Consider the following 20,350-nt stretch of genomic DNA (forward strand, 5'->3'; position numbering starts at 1 on the left):
GCCTTATTCAGCATCCCACAGAAACAGGTACATTAGTTAAGAGGCCAACATTTTTAGGGCTGTAAAACAATCTGAGACTGCTCAAATTTGTACCTGCTAAGAAGTTTTACCTGACACTTACTGACCTATTGAACTCTTGTGGATTTACACAACAGATTGAGACAGAAGGAACGAAAGACAGAGAAAAGTCATAGGAAAAGACCTAGAAAAAGCAAAAGGTGGATTCTTGAGTCACTGTGAGGTGAGTGTTTAGACTCAGCTTAGACCTCATGCTCTTTTAAGGCTTTATGGAAAGCTACTTATTGCTGTTTTCTGCTGTGCGTGCTCTGTACCAGGCCTGTACCACAATCTTATTAAAGGGATAGTTCAACTAAAAATAAATATTCTGTCATTATTTATTTGCTTTTATGTCCTTCAAAACCTGTATGACTTTCTTTTGTGGAACACAAAAGAAGATATTTTGTGAAAGTTCAACAATGTTTTTTCCATAAAATGGAAGTAAATGAGGATCAAATGTGGTTTGGTTTCCAACATTTTTCTAAATATCTTCTTTTGTGGTATGCCAATGTAAAGAGGCGCACAGGTTTGGAATGACATGAGGGTGAATAAATGAATGTAATACAATTATGTAATGATTATTTGTATTAGCAGTATTAAAATAAAGCTGAAATGTTCAACTGAAGAATTAACTTCACTATCTAATATTTCCGCTGTGTGCTATATTGACAGCATGCACTCAAGCTGACATGAACTCCACCTGATCAATAGTACTTTTGTGTACAATCAGAGTATAAGTGTTTCATTGTTGATTTAGATCTTCACAATGTTTTGTCCACACTGTGTTTTTGCCATTTATTTTGCCAGCAGAGAAAGAAGTGATTTACACAGACACACTTTGCTTTGACTCAAATATTCAGCTGACAGACCCAAAGGAAGTGACTGTGTGAGGTTCTGTAATCTGCCTTTGGCTCTCAGTGAGGTGCTGGCTGAAACAATTAAGAGGGCCACGAGATTTAAGGACCTTTAGTGAGTCTTGGCTCAGGGCAATGGTTATGAAACAATCTATACACAACTAGAAAAACATGACAAATATTAAAGGTCCGGTGTGTAGTTTTTTGGAGCATCTATTGCCAGAAATTTACTATAATATCCATAACTACGTCTTCAGAAGTGTAAAAAGATCTTACATAATGAAACGTATTAATACAATTATATATTTCTATCAAATTCGCCATGTTGTTTCAACAGTAGCACTAAACAGAGAAACTGCTCCTTCGACAAAGAAGTGAAAATGTAACAACGTCTTGGTTCAGTGTCAGCCACCGTAGTGCTTCAAAAGGGAAGGGTGGAGTGAGGCCGTTGGTTGCAATTCGCAACCTCACTGCTAGATGTGGCTAAATTTCATACACTGGACCTTTAACTACAGACATGTATTAGTTAATAAGCACTTCCCAGTTTTTGTGCAATGCTAAGGTTTGGTTATTATTTTTATTGACTTTTCCAGCAGAATTTTTAATGCATCTCTAAGGGTCTTTTCATATCAGCTGTTTGGCTTTTTACCCTGTAGGGTAGGAATGGGATCAGATCATGACGCAGGTGGTATTGAAACCTGTGTCCCACTGAGCACGTTCACAGTTTATTCTTAATGGCTCTGAACTCATGTCAGTATTTAATATGGTTTATATTTTCTATAAGCATGACATCTATTAACGTAATCATCACAAATAGTTTTTTGTACTCTATGCGGGATGCTTTCTGCTGAGGTCAGATAGTTCACAGGTGCATTGTGGGATGTTGTAGTGGTACAATGTTTCAGAAAGGTGTTTCAGATAAATTGTGGAACTTAATGTGGGCTGAGATTAAGGCCCGAAAACCAGAATACAAGCTTTGCATACAAATCTCAAATCTCTTGTAATGTGCTCGAATAATCATTTAGTCTCATTTAGGCATTCCGGTTTTGGCTGGTGTGTATCTACCAACATTCTAAAATGTTGGGTTTATTTTCAACCCACCTTTGGGTCAAAAAGACACAAACCCAGTCATTGGGTTAAATTAAGTGACCCAACAATGGGTTAAAACAATCCAACATTGGTTTAAATCATGACCAACCTGTTTGTCCCTTTTTGACCCAACGCTGGGTTAAAAATATCCCAGCAGTTTGTTTTTAGAGTTAAATAAACGGGCAGTATATCTGTACACATCATCAAATTTGAGTAATAGAAACATTATTGAAAAAATATATATATATTGTCCGTGGTGTCTCCCCATTGGGGGGATGGCTCTGAGTGCAATTGAGTACCGCAGAGATGACGTACTTTTGTATGCAAACCCCGGAGGCAAGTTAGCATATTAAGACTTCCGGTTCTATCGCCCCAAAGTCTATGGTTTTTTTTCATGGGGTTTTGGAAAATCACGTTTAATAAGGTCTGTAGCTACTAAAACCTTTAAATATTTTCACGTTTTAATCTATGACCTAAAACGCGCTTGTGATTTTTTAAACCTTTATTGTGTCTTGAAAACGGTATCAAGTGCTTGAAAAAATGCTATCAAGTTGTTAAGGGCGACTACTTCCTTTGGGCAGGGCCGTTAGACCCTATCGCGCATAGAAAACTCACAAATAATGCAACATGGGCACAAATGTCTAAAATCCTTGTTGGGGATTAATTCACAGAGTAATTAATTCCCAGGGAAAACGTTTTTAATAGAGTTTGCGAAAGTTGTCGGAGGATTGGTGGTGTTGATATCGTGCGACCATAGTATAGTCTGTTTATAGCCTTGAGTTAGCTTTTTACTTCTGGCTTGTAGTTAGGCTTCTAAAATAGCAAATACGGAATTGTGTTAATCTGTAAAGATTACCTTGATAGACCAAACGTGTAAACATCATGAACATTTATAAATCACAGATCTTATTTTTTGCGATCTTCCAAAAGTCAATGGGAAAAATGCATATATTTATTAACGCATTAATAAACCAAAACATATCTCATCTGGAACCAAGCATAAGTGCTTCAATTAAAATATTCTTTAAAACAAAACCTGTCTTTTATATTAGGCTCAAACTAAATGATGAAAATCCATGTTAATCCTTTTATCAAACATGCTGTGAGGACGGCACATGATGTAACACATGGCTCGATCTTATTCCCCAACTGCAGTCTTGCATTCAAACCAGCTGATGTTAAAAACGTGTACCCAAGAACTCCTAAACAGATCTGTTATATAGCACATATTTGTTTATAGTGTTAAAGTGCTACCTCATGACGCAAGTTAGGACTGACGTTAGTGATGCATGTGTTAAAAAACACAAATGAAGGAAATGTTTCATTTAAAAAAATTATGGTTTACCAAGCAGCAAGCTTAGCCAAAGAAATCTGTGTAATCTCCCCTCACCCTACCCTCTGCTAACCTGACCGGCTGACCCGCACTGTTAACCCTTTGGAGACTGAATTGAGATAAAATGAGTTATGCTGTATTCATGTGTCAGTGTATCACAAACTGTACTAAGAATGAGGTGTGACTTGTCTTTGTTGACATGACACCTGATTCTATGCAAAACATATAACAGTCAAAATATCCATGCTCAATTTGCATGCCACATTTTGTTTATACATTAGCTAGATAAATTGTACAGTACATGAATATAATACTGTGTGTGTCGCAGCACACTGAGAGTGTTCTGTAGTTCAATTTGTAGAGGATTGTGTTTGCAATCCAAAATGTGTTCCAATCCCAGGAGACACACATACTGATACCGATATACCTTGAATATACATTGAAGACGCGTTGTTTGGAGTTATGACTATTCGTTTCAATATTACTTAAATCCACTCAAAATAGAGGGAAAGGTAGAGAATAGAGATGCTTGGAGTTTGGCATTTAATGTGGAATTGACAGCAAATTGTCCCTTTGACCCCATTCAGCAGTCCAATTATCAGAGTCCCCAGCCTCATCTGAACTGTCCGTCTCTGGTGACGGCGGCTCATTCATTGATGATATAATTAGGACAGTTACATCATTAGCTCTCGATCAAACAAACACTCCATCTATAGCTTCTTGTCTTCCAGCTTTTAAATTATTCAGGGTAACTCATTGTCTTATGGGCTTAATGTAGTGTGCTTCATGCTGGCTGTAATAACATGCATACTGTGATGTAATGTCTGAATAAAATATAGTTGGATCTGTTCCCACAGCTGTGTTAAAGGAGGAAGAACACCCTTAGTAATTATTCTCAGTGCCAGAAGCTATAAATACACTCATAGAGTATTTTTAGAAAGTAACTACAGGTGGTATTTTGTTTATTGGATGTTCTGCGTGATCGAGTAATAATATACTGTCTTTGTAATGCTGGAAGTCATAGTACGTCCTATACTTGCACTATTTTAGTCTAAATTATTATCTGTTCATATCCACCTGTACATTAATGTTCATAGTATATAGCCATCTGTATATATTGTTCATAGTATATACCTACTGTCATATTTTCATAGAACATACCTACTGCAAAATATTATTAAAGTCCATGCCCACTGTATTATATTCTCTCATATTGGATTCTGTATTTATTCTAACTGTATATCCTGCACTTGCTAACTGCACTTCTGGTTACGAAACTACATTTCGTTACACTGTACTTGTATATGTGTAATGACAATAAAGTTGAATCTAATCTAATCTAATCTAATCTATTGATAGACATTGTTAGTTTCAAAATGATTCCAGATATGTGATTCACATGGTGTTAATTAATATAACCGTTCTGACGTCATTCGGTCCGGTGTCATTTCCCTCGACAAAGTAGGAAATAAATTCGCCATCTTTAACAAAGATTTACGCTTGCACATGCACTAGCAGACCTCTGTTACAAAGGATAAAGTGAAGCTGACGCCGTTGTTACTGTTTATGGCTAAAAGCTTTATGAACTTTATGAATGCACGTGCATTGAGAGGGGCACCGACCAATCACAACAGCATGAGAAGAGGAAGCTCACTGATATGATATGGGGGACACACACGCATGCACACGTACAAACACACAAACCAAAAGTCATTTTGAGTATATGTCTTATGTCTTACAGTAGCCTATGTAGGGTAAAATTTTGGTAAATGGAACAGTGTTTGACACTGTATGACTGTCATGACTGCGTTATACCAGTCTACCTGAGTTAACCAAATGCTTCATTTACCTAAAATAATACTGTACAAAACATCTGTGCTTATTCACCATTTTATGTACATATGCCGAATATGTATAAATGCCTTTGTACCATAGAAGGAAAAATTACAATGGGAGTCTAAAGTGTCCCAGAACTGTTTGCTTTCCTACAAGCATTCCTCCAAAGATCTTTCTCACGAGAACAAAGAAATGTATACAGATTTGTAACAACTTGATGGCAAGCAAAAGAAGTTAGAATTTTCCTATTTGAGTGAACTGTTTCTTTAACATCACATTTTTTGTGATTTCTTATTCACTCTTCCGCTGAATTTCTGTCCTATACAGGATCTTCACATGACTTCTAATGTCAAAATTCTAAACCAGAAACATGGTCATTCTGCAACAGGTAAGGCAGATCTACCTGTTGGGAACAACATTTTTTATTTAGACTATAACAGCTTGCAAGTTTTCTTTAATAAGTATTAATAGTGATCTCTTCTATTATTTAAAAATTGTCATATATTCACATTTGGACATATTTGCATACTAAGTTTTTAAGATTTGTCTATTAATTGGTTGTATGTCTGTAGGGGGACCATGTCTGGTTGGACCTAAGAACGGGTCATGAGTTTGATGTCCCTGTTGGTGCCGTAGTCAAACTCTGTGACTCGGGTCAAATCCAGGTTCTTGATGATGACGGAAAGGTGGGCTTTTAGTGTCTACTATATATAATAATGCTTTATTTATTCAAGCATGATTGCATAAAATTATTTAGCTTTCATGAGCAGTCTGTCTTCTCTTCGTAGGAGCATATGATCTCTCTTCAGAATGCTACAAACATTAAGCCTATTCACCCAACCTCTATTCATGGGGTGGAGGACATGATCCGTCTTGGAGACCTGAATGAGGCTGGAATCCTCAGAAATCTGTTGATCCGGTACAATGACAGGGTTATATATGTAAGCATGACATATCTCTTTTTTTTCTTTGATGTTATTTGTAAAATGTAGTAAGATTTTAAATGGTTTTAAATTGCACTCTTATGTGTATTTCTCTTACGTTCACCGTCAGTTTGTTGTTGTTGTTGTTTTTCAGCAATTTAATTACTTCTAAGCTATGTAAATGCATTTTTAATGATTTGACTGCGAAGCTTGTTCTTTTAAAGAAACTGACTGTTGTTAGAACACTGCCATTGATTTATGACCATACAAGGAGACCAAAACGTTTTACATTAATGAAGTGTAACGTCTGGATCTGAAACCAGGGCCGGTGTTTTCATAATAAAAGGATTGAGAGAAATGAAGCCATGATTTGTTTTGGTCTCTAACATTGTATAGATGGATTTCTCAGTCATTGTTATATTTCATTTCAAATAGCCTTTTTGAAATAAGCGACTTTAACGACTACCCAACCACTTCAATACTTGATGCAAGGCACTGGTACTTCATCATAGCCATGTAGATGGATATGTGCATTAGTTCAGCAATCTGTGGCCATTTGGTCTCTCAAGAAACTGGTGCGCCTTTTTGATCAAGCCTCTCATAAACAATGCAGTGCCTCACCAGAAACATTTAAGTAAAAATTGTATTTCAGACATACACTGGATCCATCTTGGTAGCAGTGAATCCATATCAGCTCCTGCCCATCTACACACCTGACCAGATCCGCCTCTACACAAACAAAAAGCTAGGAGAAATGCCCCCACATATATTCGGCATTGCAGATAACTGCTACTTCAATATGCAAAGAAACAGCAAGGACCAGTGCTGTATCATCAGGTAGCTTACAACTAATAAAGTTTCAAGCAAGTTAAAATCAAAATGTGTTTCTTTTTCAGTGATGTAATGTGTATGTACGTGTGTGGGGGTATCTGTGTGCAGTGGTGAATCTGGAGCTGGAAAGACGGAAAGCACCAAGTTAATCTTACAGTTCATGGCGGCTATCAGTGGCCAACACTCTTGGATTGAGCAGCAAGTTCTGGAGGCCAATCCTATTTTAGAAGGTCAGGAATCTCTAAACCCAATTACATAAATAGGGAAAGTCACTTTGCACATTGATTCAATAATTAGTAGTTTGTAACCATTGTGGCTCCTAGGGCAACATTTTAAACAGGTGCTGAATTATTAATGATATTATGATACATGTAGAATTAACACAATAAAAGGAATTTTAAAATCATAGTTACTGACAAAACAAGTATATTGTGACACCCCTAGGCACAGTACTATGGTGGTGGAAAAAATATAACAGGGAAGACTTTTGCGTTCCCCTTTGAAACATTGCTTTCCCTCGGCAAAACCTTTGCATTCTCTCGCAAAATTCATATATTTGCGTTCTCTCGCCAAACTTTAGCGTTCTCTTGTAAACCTATTTGCGTTCTCTCGCAAACATATTTGTTCTTATTTTGGTCAACCCTTTATAAACCAATGTCAATATGACATATATAACTGGACTATGTCTTGGAGAGATTTCCTTTAAGTATTTCCTGTTCCCACAGCGTTTGGTAATGCTAAGACCATACGCAATGATAACTCCAGCCGATTTGGGAAATACATTGATATTCACTTCAACAAGCGGGGAGCAATCGAGGGGGCAAAGATCGAGCAGTATCTCCTGGAGAAATCTAGAGTTTGCAGACAGGTGAGAATGAACAGAATGTCTTACTATGGAATAATGCTGCAAATCTGTTGTTGATCGTGTGTTGATGTCTGTAATGAGATTGTAATGGTCTTTTTAGGCACCTGAAGAGAGGAACTACCACATCTTCTACTGCATGTTGGCAGGCATGAGCCCTGAACAGAAGACTAAATTAGGTCTTGGTCTGGCTTCAGACTACATTTATCTGACTATGGTATTGTTTTTTTTATCTTATATATTTATTTTAGAATGTTTGTTGCACATTATACAAACATGTAAATTTGACTTAACACCTTGTAGAAAAACACAGGATTAACAGGATTATGTGTGTGTGTGTGTGTGTGTCCTGTATTTCTCTCTCGGCTTGTCATCCAGGGTAACTCTACCATATGTGAAGGGAGGAATGATATGAAGGAATATTCCAGCATCCTGTCAGCCATGAAGGTCCTGATGTTTACTGACACTGAAAACTGGGAGATCTCCAAACTGCTGGCTGCCATCCTGCACATGGGCAATCTGCGCTATGAAGGTGAGATAAGTAGCGAGACGGGCGCGTCTGGCTGTATTACTAAATGTTGGTCAAATTTTGTATAGTTACATTATATTAAATAGTACAACTGTTGTGTTTAACCATATGCCCAAAAGCTCGAACCCTTCAGAATCTGGATACCTGTGTAGTGGTGCGGTCACCTGACCTGGCCAAAGCAGCAACACTACTGGAGGTGAGATGATGTAACGTGACCTGTTTCTGAATATTCAATGGTAAAATAATGTGGTGGTTTGACATTGCTGTCTCAAAGCTGCTGTGACATAGAGGTGTGTTTCTAGAGATTCCTGTCACATAAGTTCTGTACTCTGCATAATCTTTGCGGTTGAAGGGGAGTTAGAGATAAGTGTAGTCATTAGTAAGGATCAGACTTTCATTCTAATGTTATTATCACAGACACCGGCACAGCGTGACAAGTCTGTTCAGACTCGTTGCCTGCAGCGCTCTGTCAGTCTGTTCGATTTCTGCGTTTGTCTTCATGTTTTTGTTCCGTGTTACCACGGTCCTCACTTTTTTGTTCTTAACGTGCTGTTTTGAGCCTGATTTAAATGGCTCTGGTCTCAGTGCTTTTTTTGTCAAACCTTTTTCTTTGCTTGTGTCTGTCCCCTGGTGGCATGAAAGGAAACATCATGAGAGACAATAGGCCGTATCTCAATTCCAAGAATGGATTTGTGTTCTCATGGAGACTGGTCTTGTGAGACAGCCTCGAAAGAACAAAATTTGATGGATGCGCCGCAGTAACTTCTCGGACATCAAGCGTGTTCGTAACGTGCGCAGGGCTGCATTCGATGCATTCTTGATATCGAGAACACATCGGGGTACTTTCATGCGTTCTCTGTTCTTGTGTTCTTGAGTATTGGAATGGACTTTGATGGTTATTGATGACGTAGAGAGAGAACACGAGGACACAAGACCGCTGAAGAACCCATATTGAGAAACGGCCTAGGTCCAAAAGTCCACTACATCTTTAGTCTTGCATTTGTTTTGAGAATGTGCCTATACTTTTTAATACAATCTCCATAGGCAGGTGTGATGACACCATAAAATAAAGCTAAAAGCTATTTGGCTTTAAAATTGGATGTATTTTGTACACATGCAGGTGAGGTTTTACATTTTGAATGCTTATCTTTGCACAGGTGGACCCTCAAGACGTCATGACATGCTTGACCACACGCACACTTATCACCAGGGGCGAGAGTGTGTCTACCCCTCTGAGTGTGGAGCAGGGTCTGGACGTCCGTAATGCATTTGTCAAAGTGAAGTTCCTCACAATCACTAAATGGTTTTGATTCTCACTTCAAGACTGATGGCTACAAACACTAAGTGGACGTTTTTTCTCTCCATCAGGGAATCTACGGGAGGTTGTTTGTTTGGATAGTGGATAAAATTAATGCCGCCATCTATAGGGCTTCTTCTTCTGAAAACAAAGCTTGCCGCAGGTCTATTGGCCTGCTTGACATCTTTGGCTTTGAGAATTTCACTGTTAACAGGTGAGAAGTGAAGACAATTTGAAGAATCTTGATTTCTGTGAACACAGCAGGTCTTAACTGTGTTTTATTTATCTTGCGCGTTTCTGCTGTAGTTTTGAGCAGCTGTGCATCAACTTTGCGAACGAGAACCTGCAGCAGTTCTTCATTAGACATGTTTTCAAGTTGGAGCAGGAGGAGTACAACCTGGAGGATATCAACTGGCAGCACATCGAGTTCACCGACAACCAGGATGCCTTGGACATGATTGCCATGAAACCTATGAATATCATTTCCCTGATTGATGAAGAGAGCAAGTTTCCAAAAGTAAAATAAGTAGATGGCTTAGCTGTTGAAAATGAATAATATTCAGTTATATATTTATGCCATACAACTCACAAAACACAATGAGAATGAAATAAATGTATATTTAACTGATCTAACACTTTGGAGCAGGGGTTTTCAAACCCCCAAATATGATGAACCTTATCTTAGAAAGCGACTCCCTTTCTAAAATGCATATCCATTTTTTTAATAAAATTAATTTAAACTGTTAGTGTGAAATTATAAAAAAAAAACGTATTATTTGTAGAAGAAATTAAACTGAAATAATCTTCAGTAGAATTGAATACTTTAGTTGTCATTTTTTTCCTCAGAGAATTACTGAGGACCCCTTATAACATTCTGGAGGGCCCCTCTTTAGAGGAACATAACATAGAGTATTTATCAAATTGGTGTCAAACTGTTAAAACGTAGAGGGTGTTCTGTACAATTTGTCAATTTTATTTATTAACTCTAATGTAGTGAACTCTTTCAAATTCCCAATAGTTTTTAGGCCTGTCGATTCTGAATGCTTTTTATTATCCTTTTCAATAGGAGGTCTTACATGCCATGTCACTTCTACATGACATGCTCTTGTATTTCTTAGGGAACAGATGCTACAATGCTGAACAAAATAAACTCCCAGCACAAACTAAATACCAACTACATCCCTCCTAAGCACAGTCACGAGACACAGTTTGGCATTCAGCACTTTGCTGGAGTGGTGCACTATGAAACAAAAGGTACATCTCACTAGTTTCAGCATTTTTCAATCTCCAAAACATCACAAAATAAAAATGTACATGGTGATATTTATAATCTTACTAAAATGTACAATTTATTTGCATCAACTGTGGCCCAACATAATTCTCACTTTTAGATGTTACATTTACTTTTAAAATAATAAATGTACTTATATTTCTGTTGAAAGGTTAAAGTTGCTATTTTGCTTTTGCTTCACTGGTCAGGTTTCCTGGAAAAAAACAGGGACAGCCTCCACAGTGACATCATCCAACTGGTGCATTCGTCCAAAAACAAGTTCATCAAGCAGATCTTCCAAGCTGACGTTGCTATGGTGATGCCCTTTTCCAATACTGAATCCATATTTGCTCAGCATTGATATTCTCATGACATGCCGGGGTGGCCGGCAATCTCTGAGGGCAAAATGCAGGCCATGCAGATTTATGTCAAGGTTGGAGATTAAAAGCAAATATGTGATTTATGTGCTAACATAATTGCTCTTGTGAATGAGGAGGTACTTCAAAAGAAATGAGTGCCTTACAAATGAGCAAACTTTCTTTTCATTTTAAATAACACTGGCCTTTTAACATGGGCCATCCATGTGACAATGTCAGTGCCGTCTGGCCAACAGCTTTTCGTGTATGTCAGGCATAATCTCTTTTGGCTGATTCTCAGCAGACTTGGCTAACAGCAGTCAATTTTCTCTCTCTCTCTCTTTTGTTCCATCGTCCCATAATCTCTCTGTCCCTAATCTTTTACTTCAGTTTCTATGTGGCTATTTGGAGCCCACTACATCACTTCAAAAGGTAATCAATGGTGATTAACCCAGTGGTTTTGTGTTCCAACATGTACACGCTTTTTTTCTCTATAGTCCCTCGCTGAAACTCATTCCTGTGGTTTTTTCCTCTACTGGCAATGGTTTCTGTTGAAGTAGTCAGGGAGGGCAGACTGACAGAAGGATTTAAAGGGATAGTTCACCCAAAAATGAAAGTTCTGTCATTATTTACACATGTTCTTGAATCCCATGATGCCTTTTCTGGACACCAAAGGAGAAATTTCTGAGATGCTTTCTTCCATTTGATGAAAGCAAATTTGATAAAAATCTCACCTGACAGCTGTAGTTCGTTTTCTTTGTTTGGAAAAAGTAGCAAGGAAATTTTGCTATATATAAGTCTTTATGTTCCACAGAAGGAAGTCAAGGGTATTAAAACACATAAGCATGCATTTTCATTTTGGGGTGAAACATTCCTTTACAATAAATATAACAGTAGCATTCTGCTGTAAATGAATTGTGGGAAAACGTTAGTCATCTGCCATCACTGGGACGGATGGGGGCTCTGTTTCAAGTTAGATGTGGCTTGTTCTTACCATTATTTATAAGTCTTTTGCAAGAGAGAAATTTCGTTTACTTTTTTCTTGGCAAGACCGAGGAATAGGAAACTACTGAAGTACTTTTTCTTCACATGCACACTGCAAAACTGCCTCCTTAAAGCGTTTGCATGCATAGGATAGAGAATAACGGCAAGAGAGAAGTAGATAAAGAAAATCCAAGCCACCAATGAAGATTCCAAAGAAAAATAATCAGAGACAGAGAAAATATGATGGGACGTGTTTTAATAGAAGTGGGATAGAAAGAAGGAAAGACTGGAAAATATGGCCACATATAGAGGTACAAATTTAAAACATTATTTTGTCATGTGCATTCGATGGGTTTGTTGTAGCTTTGTGTGGTGTTGTTTACGTAGTGTATACATAAAGTTAGATTTTTATTTGCAAATAATAGAAGAGTTCCCTATCGATACTTCACTCGTACTGCGTAGCAGGACGCTATGGGGAAAACTCCTTTTTCTCCGATGACTGAAGCAATTCAAAAGCGCAGTGAAAACTGCACGGTGATTGGTTGGAAAAAAGCAGAGCTTTAAACCAATCGTAGCGGAGCTGCCGGACCAATGGCGATGGCACCCGCCAAAATGGGCGGGGCTTATGGCTATATAAGCGGACACATCGCCGTAGGGTCTTCAGATCTCTTCTCCTTCAGCGACGACTCGTCTTCGCTTCCCGAGACTGACTGCTTCGCCGTCGAGAGAGCACCTGCAGCGGATTCGACTTTCGGCTCAGCGCCTTCGCTCCAGCGGATTCATCAGCGGCTTCGCTCCGGCGGCTTCTGTTGGCGTCTTCGCGTGTGAGCGGCTTAGCGATCCAGCCGGTCTTTTCCCTGCCGCTATCCGGCGAATCTAAAGAGCAATTTTCACGCTTTCTTTTCAGAGAGCGTTTAGAGCAAATTTCCTGCGGCATTTACGTGCAGTTTTCACTGCGCTACAATGCCGCGTCGTCCCTGTCGCTCGTGTGGGGTTTTCCTGCACGCTGTCGACGGTCACGACGAGTGCGTTTCATGTCTGGGTCTCTCCCATGCAGAGAACGCGCTAAAAGAGACGGAATGCTCTCACTGCGAGAGTATGAGTCTCTCCTCTCTGCGCTCGCGGATAGCTTTCTTTTCAGAGAGTGACTCCGCCCCTCGATCCCCGCCGCCGCTGCTCGCACAGGACTCTGTGCGACAGAAGCAGCGGGGTAGAGGAGCTAAGCGCTCGGGGAAACGCGAGCTCACGCCGGCACGCCGTGCCTCGCTTTCCCCGCAGAGAGATGTTTCCCCGGTTTGTTTCACCCGAACAGATCAGCGTCCACTGGCGGCCGCCTGTGACATGATCTCGTTCGGTGGAAACGAACCGGAGGATGACGACGCCATGTCGTTAGCGGCTTCAGACGGGGAGGAGTTAGCGGGCTCGCTGGATGACCCCGCCCCCTCGCCGTCTCCAGAACCCGGCGGACACGCCCCCAGTGCGGACTCCGAGCTCTTCCGGGTCCTCACGAAGGCGGTTAACGAGCTGGGTTTGGAGTGGTCTCCCCCAGAGGAACCCTCTCGCAGCCGCTTGGACGAGTGGTTTTTGCCGGGGCGCCGTCAGGCTCCTCGTCAACGTAACTCACCGTTCTTTCCAGAAGTTCACGGCGAACTCACGAAGTCATGGCGCGCCCCCTACTCGGCCCGTCTTCGACCTTCTTCCTCCTCTGCGCTTACCTCCGTGGACGGCGCAGAGGAAAAAGGATACGAGAAGCTACCCCCCCTCGATGAGTCTGTGGCCGCACATCTGTGTCCGCCCGCAGCCATCTGATGGAGGGCTAAAGCGTCTCATCCTTCCAAGCCGTGCAGGACCACCTCGGCCCTCGCTGGACGCGCATACTCGTCCTCAGGCCAGGCGGCTTCAGCGCTTCACTCCATGGCTGTGCTCCAGGTCTATCAGGCCAAGCTCCTCCAAGGCATGGATGAGTCCGACCCTGACCCTGCGCTCTTCAGAGAGCTACGGAGCGCGACGGATCTTGCTCTACGCGCCACCAAGGCCACGGCCCAGGCGATAGGCAGATCCATGGCCAGCTTGGTGGTGCTTGAGCGTCATCTATGGCTGACGCTCACGGAGATCAAGGATGCGGATAAGGTCCCCTTCCTGGATGCTCCTATTTCCACGACCGGCCTCTTCGGACCGGCGGTGGAGGGTTTCGCAGAACGCTTCACGGCAGCGCAGAAGTCTTCGCAAGCCATGAGGCACTTTCTGCCTAAAAGACCCGGATCTCGGCCGGTGGCGAGCCATCCTAAGCCAGCCTCGACGCAACAGCCGGTAAGAACCCCTGCTGCTCAGAAGGCTTCGGGAGCTGACAGCCGTCAGCGCTCCCGATCTGGACGGCGCTTCCCGCATCCTCAGCGACAAGGTCCCCGGCCAAAGATCACGCTGGACCCCGCGCCTCAGGCCCCATCCTGAGCCCGATGCGAGGAAGAGGAAGGCTACAGGGCCCGCTCCAGCCGGCCCTCCTTCAAAGACTGCTCTCATGTCTGCCAGGTCACCCCGTTCAGTTCCGGGTGCCGGCAAAAATGTTTTATTAAAATGCAATGTTGGAAGTGCGGGGCCTTTTCTAACGCCCACACCACATTCTGCAAAATGTTTAATAAAACACAAACTTTGTCAAAAAAAGAGCAAACTTCCTCTTCCATTGTTCCTGGGAGTCAAGCCCCCAAAAGGCGGCGTATCTCCTCTTTACACCCAAACCCTTGCCACCCGGGCCAAGGCCTGGAGAGCCATCCCCGGGGTATCAGACTGGGTTCTGGAAATAATATCCCAAGGATATTCACTCCAGTTTGCTCGTCGACCCCCGCGCTTTCGCGGGGTCGTCCCCACCCGAGTGCAGGACTCAAATTCTCACGTTCTGCGCACGGAGTTGAGGAATTTACTGGGAAAAAGAGCCATAGAAATGGTTCCCCCAGACCAAATCGAGTCAGGCTTCTACAGCCGGTACTTTCTAGTACCAAAGAAGGACGGCGGCTTCCGCCCCATCCTCGATCTCAGGCATCTGAATCACGCCCTTATGAAACGGCGCTTCAGGATGCTCACGATGAAGCAGATCCTCTCGCAAATACGCCCAGAGGACTGGTTCTTCTCCCTGGACCTGGAAGATGCTTACTTCCACATTCAGATAGCCCCTCGTCACAGACGATTCTTGAGATTCGCCTACGAGGGAATTGCTTATCAATACACGGTCCTTCCATTCGGACTTTCTCTAGCTCCCCGCACTTTCACGAAGTGCATGGACGCGGCTCTTTCCCCTCTCAGACAGAAGGGAATCCGCATTCTGAATTACCTCGACGACTGGCTTGTTCTAGCCCAGTCGGAGGACGAGCTAAAGTCTCACAGATCCCTCCTCCTCAGCCACCTGGAGTGCCTGGGACTCAGGATCAATCTTGCCAAGAGCGCACTGTCACCCAGCCAAAACATTTTGTTCCTGGGAACAGTCTTCGACTCAAAACGCATGACCGCCAGAATTTCTCCAGACCGAGCTCTGGTCATTCGACGGCTCGCGGCCTCATTCACACCCGGGGTTTCACGCCCCCTCAGGGTTTTTCAGAAAATGCTAGGTCTGATGGCCTCTGCATCTCAGGTACTGAGTCTGGGCATCCTCCGGATGCGCCCCCTCCAGTACTGGCTGAAGCCCAGAGTTCCTCCACACGCTTGGCGTCTTGGTCGACTGCGTGTTGTGGTGAATCAAGCCTGCGTAACCGCCCTAGCCTCGTGGAAAGATCCCCTTTGGCTAGAGCAGGGTGTGCCCATGGGCTCCACATCCAGCCGGAAAGTGGTCACGACAGACGCCTCCAACACGGGTTGGGGGGCTCTGTGCGATGGCGACCCGGCCTTCGGCCTCTGGTCGAACCAGGAAGGAAGCCTCCATATCAACTACCTGGAAATGCAGGCAGTATGGTTGGCCCTCCGCTACTTCCTACCGGTGCTAAAAGATCGTCACGTCTTAGTCCGATCAGACAGCATGACGGTAGTATCTTACATAAATCACCAGGGAGGCCTCTCCTCAAGACGCCTTTTTTCCCTAGTTTCTCACCTCTTGGAATGGGCCCAGTCCAATCTGCGCTCACTGAGGGCAACTCACCTTCCAGGCAAACTGAACCGGGGAGCAGATATGCTATCTCGGAGCAATGTTCCTTCAGACGAATGGACGCTCCACCCCATGTCGGTTCAACAAATCTGGAAACTCTTCGGCAAGGCAGAAGTCGACCTTTTTGCCTCAGAAGACAATACTCACTGCCCGACGTACTTCTCGAAGGGCAAGGACGCCTTGGCCCACGCTTGGCCCAACCGGCTCCTCTATGCTTTTCCCCCGATCGCGCTCTTGCAGCAGACGATCAGGAGAATCAGGGATCAAGCTCACCGAGTGCTTTTGGTAGCCCCTCTGTGGACGAACCAGCCTTGGGTCGCAGATCTCTCCCAGCTGCTAATAGCAGCCCCGTGGCCCATTCCCCTGAGGCGGGACCTCCTCTCTCAGGCAGGGAACACGATATGGCACCCCCAGCCAGAGCTGTGGGCTCTGCACCTTTGGCCTCTCGACGGGAGCCTACGGACCTCCCAGAGAGCGTACTGAACACCATATCACAAGCTAGAGCTCCGTCTACTAGACGCCTCTACGCCCTCAAATGGTCTGTCTTCGCCTCCTGGTGTACAACACGCGGCGCTGACCCAGTGTCCTGTGACGTATCACTGATACTGTCATTTTTACAAGAGTTGTTGGATAACGGCCGTGCCCCTTCCACACTCAAGGTCTATGTGGCGGCTATTTCAGCCTCACATACCCACATCGGAGGACAAGGAGTGGGCAAGAACGATCTTGTCGTTCGTTTCCTGAAGGGCTCCAGGCGGCTACACCCCCCTCGCCCTCTTACAGTTCCCTCTTGGGATCTGCCCACGGTCCTGAGGGCTCTAAAGGGTCCTCCCTTTGAGCCGCTGCTATCTGCGGACCTCCGTCCTTTGACGCTCAAGACCGCTCTGCTTCTCGCTTTAGCATCGGTGAAGCGTGTGAGTGACTTACAGGCTCTCTCTGTGAGCTCATCCTGTCTGGAATTTGGGCCTGGCGACGCCAGAGTCGTTCTCAAACCAAGACATGGCTATGTACCTAAGGTGCTCTCTACTCCGTTCAGAGCACAGGTTATTTCGCTCTCTGCTCTCCCCTCCTCAGAGCGGGATCCAGAGCTTAGTCTGCTCTGCCCAGTCAGAGCGTTAAGAATATACTTTGAGCGCTCCGCCCCATTCAGACGGTCGGAACAGCTCTTTGTGTGCTTCGGTGACCGCACCAAAGGGTCCTCGGTCTCGAAACATAGACTATCGAAGTGGATAGTTGAGGCTATATCGCTGGCTTACTCTTCCTTGGGCCTTCAATGCCCCACGGGAATTAGAGCCCATTCCACTAGAGGCGTTGCCTCTTCCTGGGCATGGTATAGCGGTGTCTCTATAAAAGATATCTGTGCGGCGGCCTGCTGGGCTTCGCCGTCCACTTTTACAAGGTTTTATAACCTGGACGTTCCGGCCCTTCAGGCCCGGGTCCTTTCTGCTTGAATTAGGTCGCTGAGCCATGGCTATGGCCACGCCAGCACTTAATTACTTTGGGACGATAACCGGTCTAGGCCACCTTCTAGCTTGGCCTCTACCGCTTTCAGGGTTTCCCTGCTTTACTCCGTCTCCGAGCCCAGGCTCCGAGACCATTTATGTTTTTCGTTCCATCTGTAGCACGGCGTGATTATACTTGTTCCCCATAGCGTCCTGCTACGCAGTACGAGTGAAGTATCGATAGGGAACGTACTCGGTTACTTACGTAACCTCGGTTCCCTGAGATACGGGAACGAGTACTGCGTTCCTTGCCGTGCTACGAGCTGCTGTGTCGTCGCTTCAGTCGAAGTAACCTGAAGACCCTACGGCGATGTGTCCGCTTATATAGCCATAAGCCCCGCCCATTTTGGCGGGTGCCATCGCCATTGGTCCGGCAGCTCCGCTACGATTGGTTTAAAGCTCTGCTTTTTTCCAACCAATCACCGTGCAGTTTTCACTGCGCTTTTGAATTGCTTCAGTCATCGGAGAAAAAGGAGTTTTCCCCATAGCGTCCTGCTACGCAGTACTCGTTCCCGTATCTCAGGGAACCGAGGTTACGTAAGTAACCGAGTACGTTTCTGTGTTTTCAGGGAGTGGAGACCAGAAAACGTTCCCCGACTCTCAGCAGTCAGTTTAAACGGTCGCTGGAGCTGCTCATGAGGACACTGAGCGTCTGTCAGCCTTTTTTTGTGCGCTGTATCAAACCCAATGAACTTAAAAAGCCCATGGTGAGTACATTTGTGTTTCAGTGTGTTTGAAGCAATGCCGATACTCAAGACGTTTTTTATTTATGAATTTATAGGTGTCATGTTCAGTATCATTTTCAGCATTGTTATTAATATTGTAAAAATATTATAATGATATAATAGTATAACAATATAAAGTAATTATTAGAAATATCACAATAAACATCGCACATACTATATGCATATAGCCCATTATCCTAGAAATAAAGTTTTTTACCTTTTTTTATCTTGTCAGGGAAAAAATTATTTCTGTAAATCTTAAACACTACTTGCTTTCTCCCTCAGATGTTTGATAGAGGTCTGTGTGTCAGACAGTTACGCTACTCTGGTATGATGGAGACCATTCGCATACGCAGAGCCGGATATCCCATTCGCTACACATTCGCTGAGTTCGTGGACCGCTATCGGGTCCTGATGCCCGGTGTCAAACCAGCATACAAACAGGCAAGTTAACACAGTCAACAGATCTGAGGTTGTTGAGATCATTTTTTACCTGTTGGAATTGCCGCCTTGTGATTTAATTTGACAAGTACTGACAGTATGATGGGAGAGGGTAGCTATAAATCTCTTTCCTTTCACAGGAAGATCCGCGAGGTACCTGTCAGAGAATTGTTGTATCGGTTCTGCAGAAAGATGATGACTGGCAGATAGGAAAGACCAAAATCTTTCTGAAGGTTTGCAGCTTGTTTTTCTTTTTGATTTTGTGTTTTCAAGCATTATTTAGGCTATTCCGAAAAAAAAACTTCTTTCCCGTAGACAGACATTGGCTTTCAGAATAGATCTAGGCATCTAAGCTTCAGTTGTTAAGTAATCGAATGCAGAAAACTTGATGAAACGGATATAAAAAATTTGATAAAAGAATACCGACAAATGGTTAACTTGGTCTATATTTTCTATAGGATCATCATGACATGCAGCTGGAAATTGAAAGAGATAAAGCCATAACAGACAAGGTCATTCTTATCCAGAAGGTCACCAGGGGTTTAAAAGAACGGTATGGAAAAACAAAAGCAAATGAGACCAAAAATCAAATCTAACTGTGATTTGATGACAGCGATGGCATCCCACTGTTTTGTTTTTAAGAACTAACTTCCTGAAGGTTAAAAGAGCTGTGACATTAATCCAAAGGATATGGAGAGGCTACATCTGCAGAAAACGCTACACTGCTGTGAGATACACTATTGTCTGTAAAATGTACGCAGACATATTCAGTTTCCAGAGTAATTGAATGATTCCCAATACAAATCTTTTGCAGATGCGTGTTGGTTTCTTGCGGCTGCAGGCCTTGTACAGGTCACGAAAGCTGTACTTGGCATATCAGGCAGCCAGAACACGCATCACCCTGCTTAAGGCTCGTTGCAATGGTTTCCTGGTGCGGAGGACGTTCTCCAGACGCTTCCGTGCAGTCCTGACCATCCAGGCTTATGCACGAGGAATGATCGCACGGAGAATGTGTAAAAGTCTGAGAGTGGAGGTGATTTTATATTGTAATATTTCACCAGAACATCAGTGAAGAATTATACTAATATAATAATATTTTAAAATAGCAATTTAATTCTTATTTTTATTATTTTATCTTTATTATTACTCCATTTTATTAAAAGTTATTGTTAAAATTATTACAGTATTTTCAAAAAACATTTTGTATATTTTAAATCCAAGCTATTTGGTTAGATTTTGGTACATAGTGTTGCTTGGAAAAAACAACAAACTTTTAATGGATAAACATGTCTTTAGGCAAATAGTGTGAAGTATGCTCTCTCTCTCTATGCA

The 20,350-nt window shown here is 43.0% G+C and overlaps 1 protein-coding gene across 1 annotated transcript in view; it reads left to right on the forward strand.

Moving 5' to 3' along the window:
* myo7ab (myosin VIIAb) overlaps positions 1 to 20,350 on the forward strand; it is a 31,686-nt gene continuing 11,336 nt past the window's right edge. Inside the window, exons 1-22 of the mRNA XM_079486179.1 lie at positions 1 to 241; positions 5,497 to 5,557; positions 5,742 to 5,855; positions 5,958 to 6,110; positions 6,745 to 6,929; positions 7,032 to 7,153; positions 7,649 to 7,791; positions 7,889 to 8,002; positions 8,164 to 8,317; positions 8,434 to 8,510; positions 9,472 to 9,591; positions 9,683 to 9,825; positions 9,918 to 10,128; positions 10,730 to 10,865; positions 11,091 to 11,197; positions 11,628 to 11,669; positions 18,422 to 18,559; positions 18,863 to 19,021; positions 19,159 to 19,251; positions 19,477 to 19,571; positions 19,661 to 19,745; positions 19,833 to 20,051. Of these exons, the coding sequence (XP_079342305.1) occupies positions 5,540 to 5,557; positions 5,742 to 5,855; positions 5,958 to 6,110; positions 6,745 to 6,929; positions 7,032 to 7,153; positions 7,649 to 7,791; positions 7,889 to 8,002; positions 8,164 to 8,317; positions 8,434 to 8,510; positions 9,472 to 9,591; positions 9,683 to 9,825; positions 9,918 to 10,128; positions 10,730 to 10,865; positions 11,091 to 11,197; positions 11,628 to 11,669; positions 18,422 to 18,559; positions 18,863 to 19,021; positions 19,159 to 19,251; positions 19,477 to 19,571; positions 19,661 to 19,745; positions 19,833 to 20,051 (2,628 nt within the window). The 5' untranslated portion in view covers positions 1 to 241; positions 5,497 to 5,539. The remainder of the gene's footprint in view (positions 242 to 5,496; positions 5,558 to 5,741; positions 5,856 to 5,957; positions 6,111 to 6,744; positions 6,930 to 7,031; positions 7,154 to 7,648; positions 7,792 to 7,888; positions 8,003 to 8,163; positions 8,318 to 8,433; positions 8,511 to 9,471; positions 9,592 to 9,682; positions 9,826 to 9,917; positions 10,129 to 10,729; positions 10,866 to 11,090; positions 11,198 to 11,627; positions 11,670 to 18,421; positions 18,560 to 18,862; positions 19,022 to 19,158; positions 19,252 to 19,476; positions 19,572 to 19,660; positions 19,746 to 19,832; positions 20,052 to 20,350) is intronic.

The sequence above is a fragment of the Barbatula barbatula genome (genome assembly GCF_947034865.1).
Source record: "Barbatula barbatula genome assembly, chromosome: 22".
NCBI classification, from domain to species: Eukaryota; Metazoa; Chordata; class Actinopteri; order Cypriniformes; family Nemacheilidae; genus Barbatula; species Barbatula barbatula.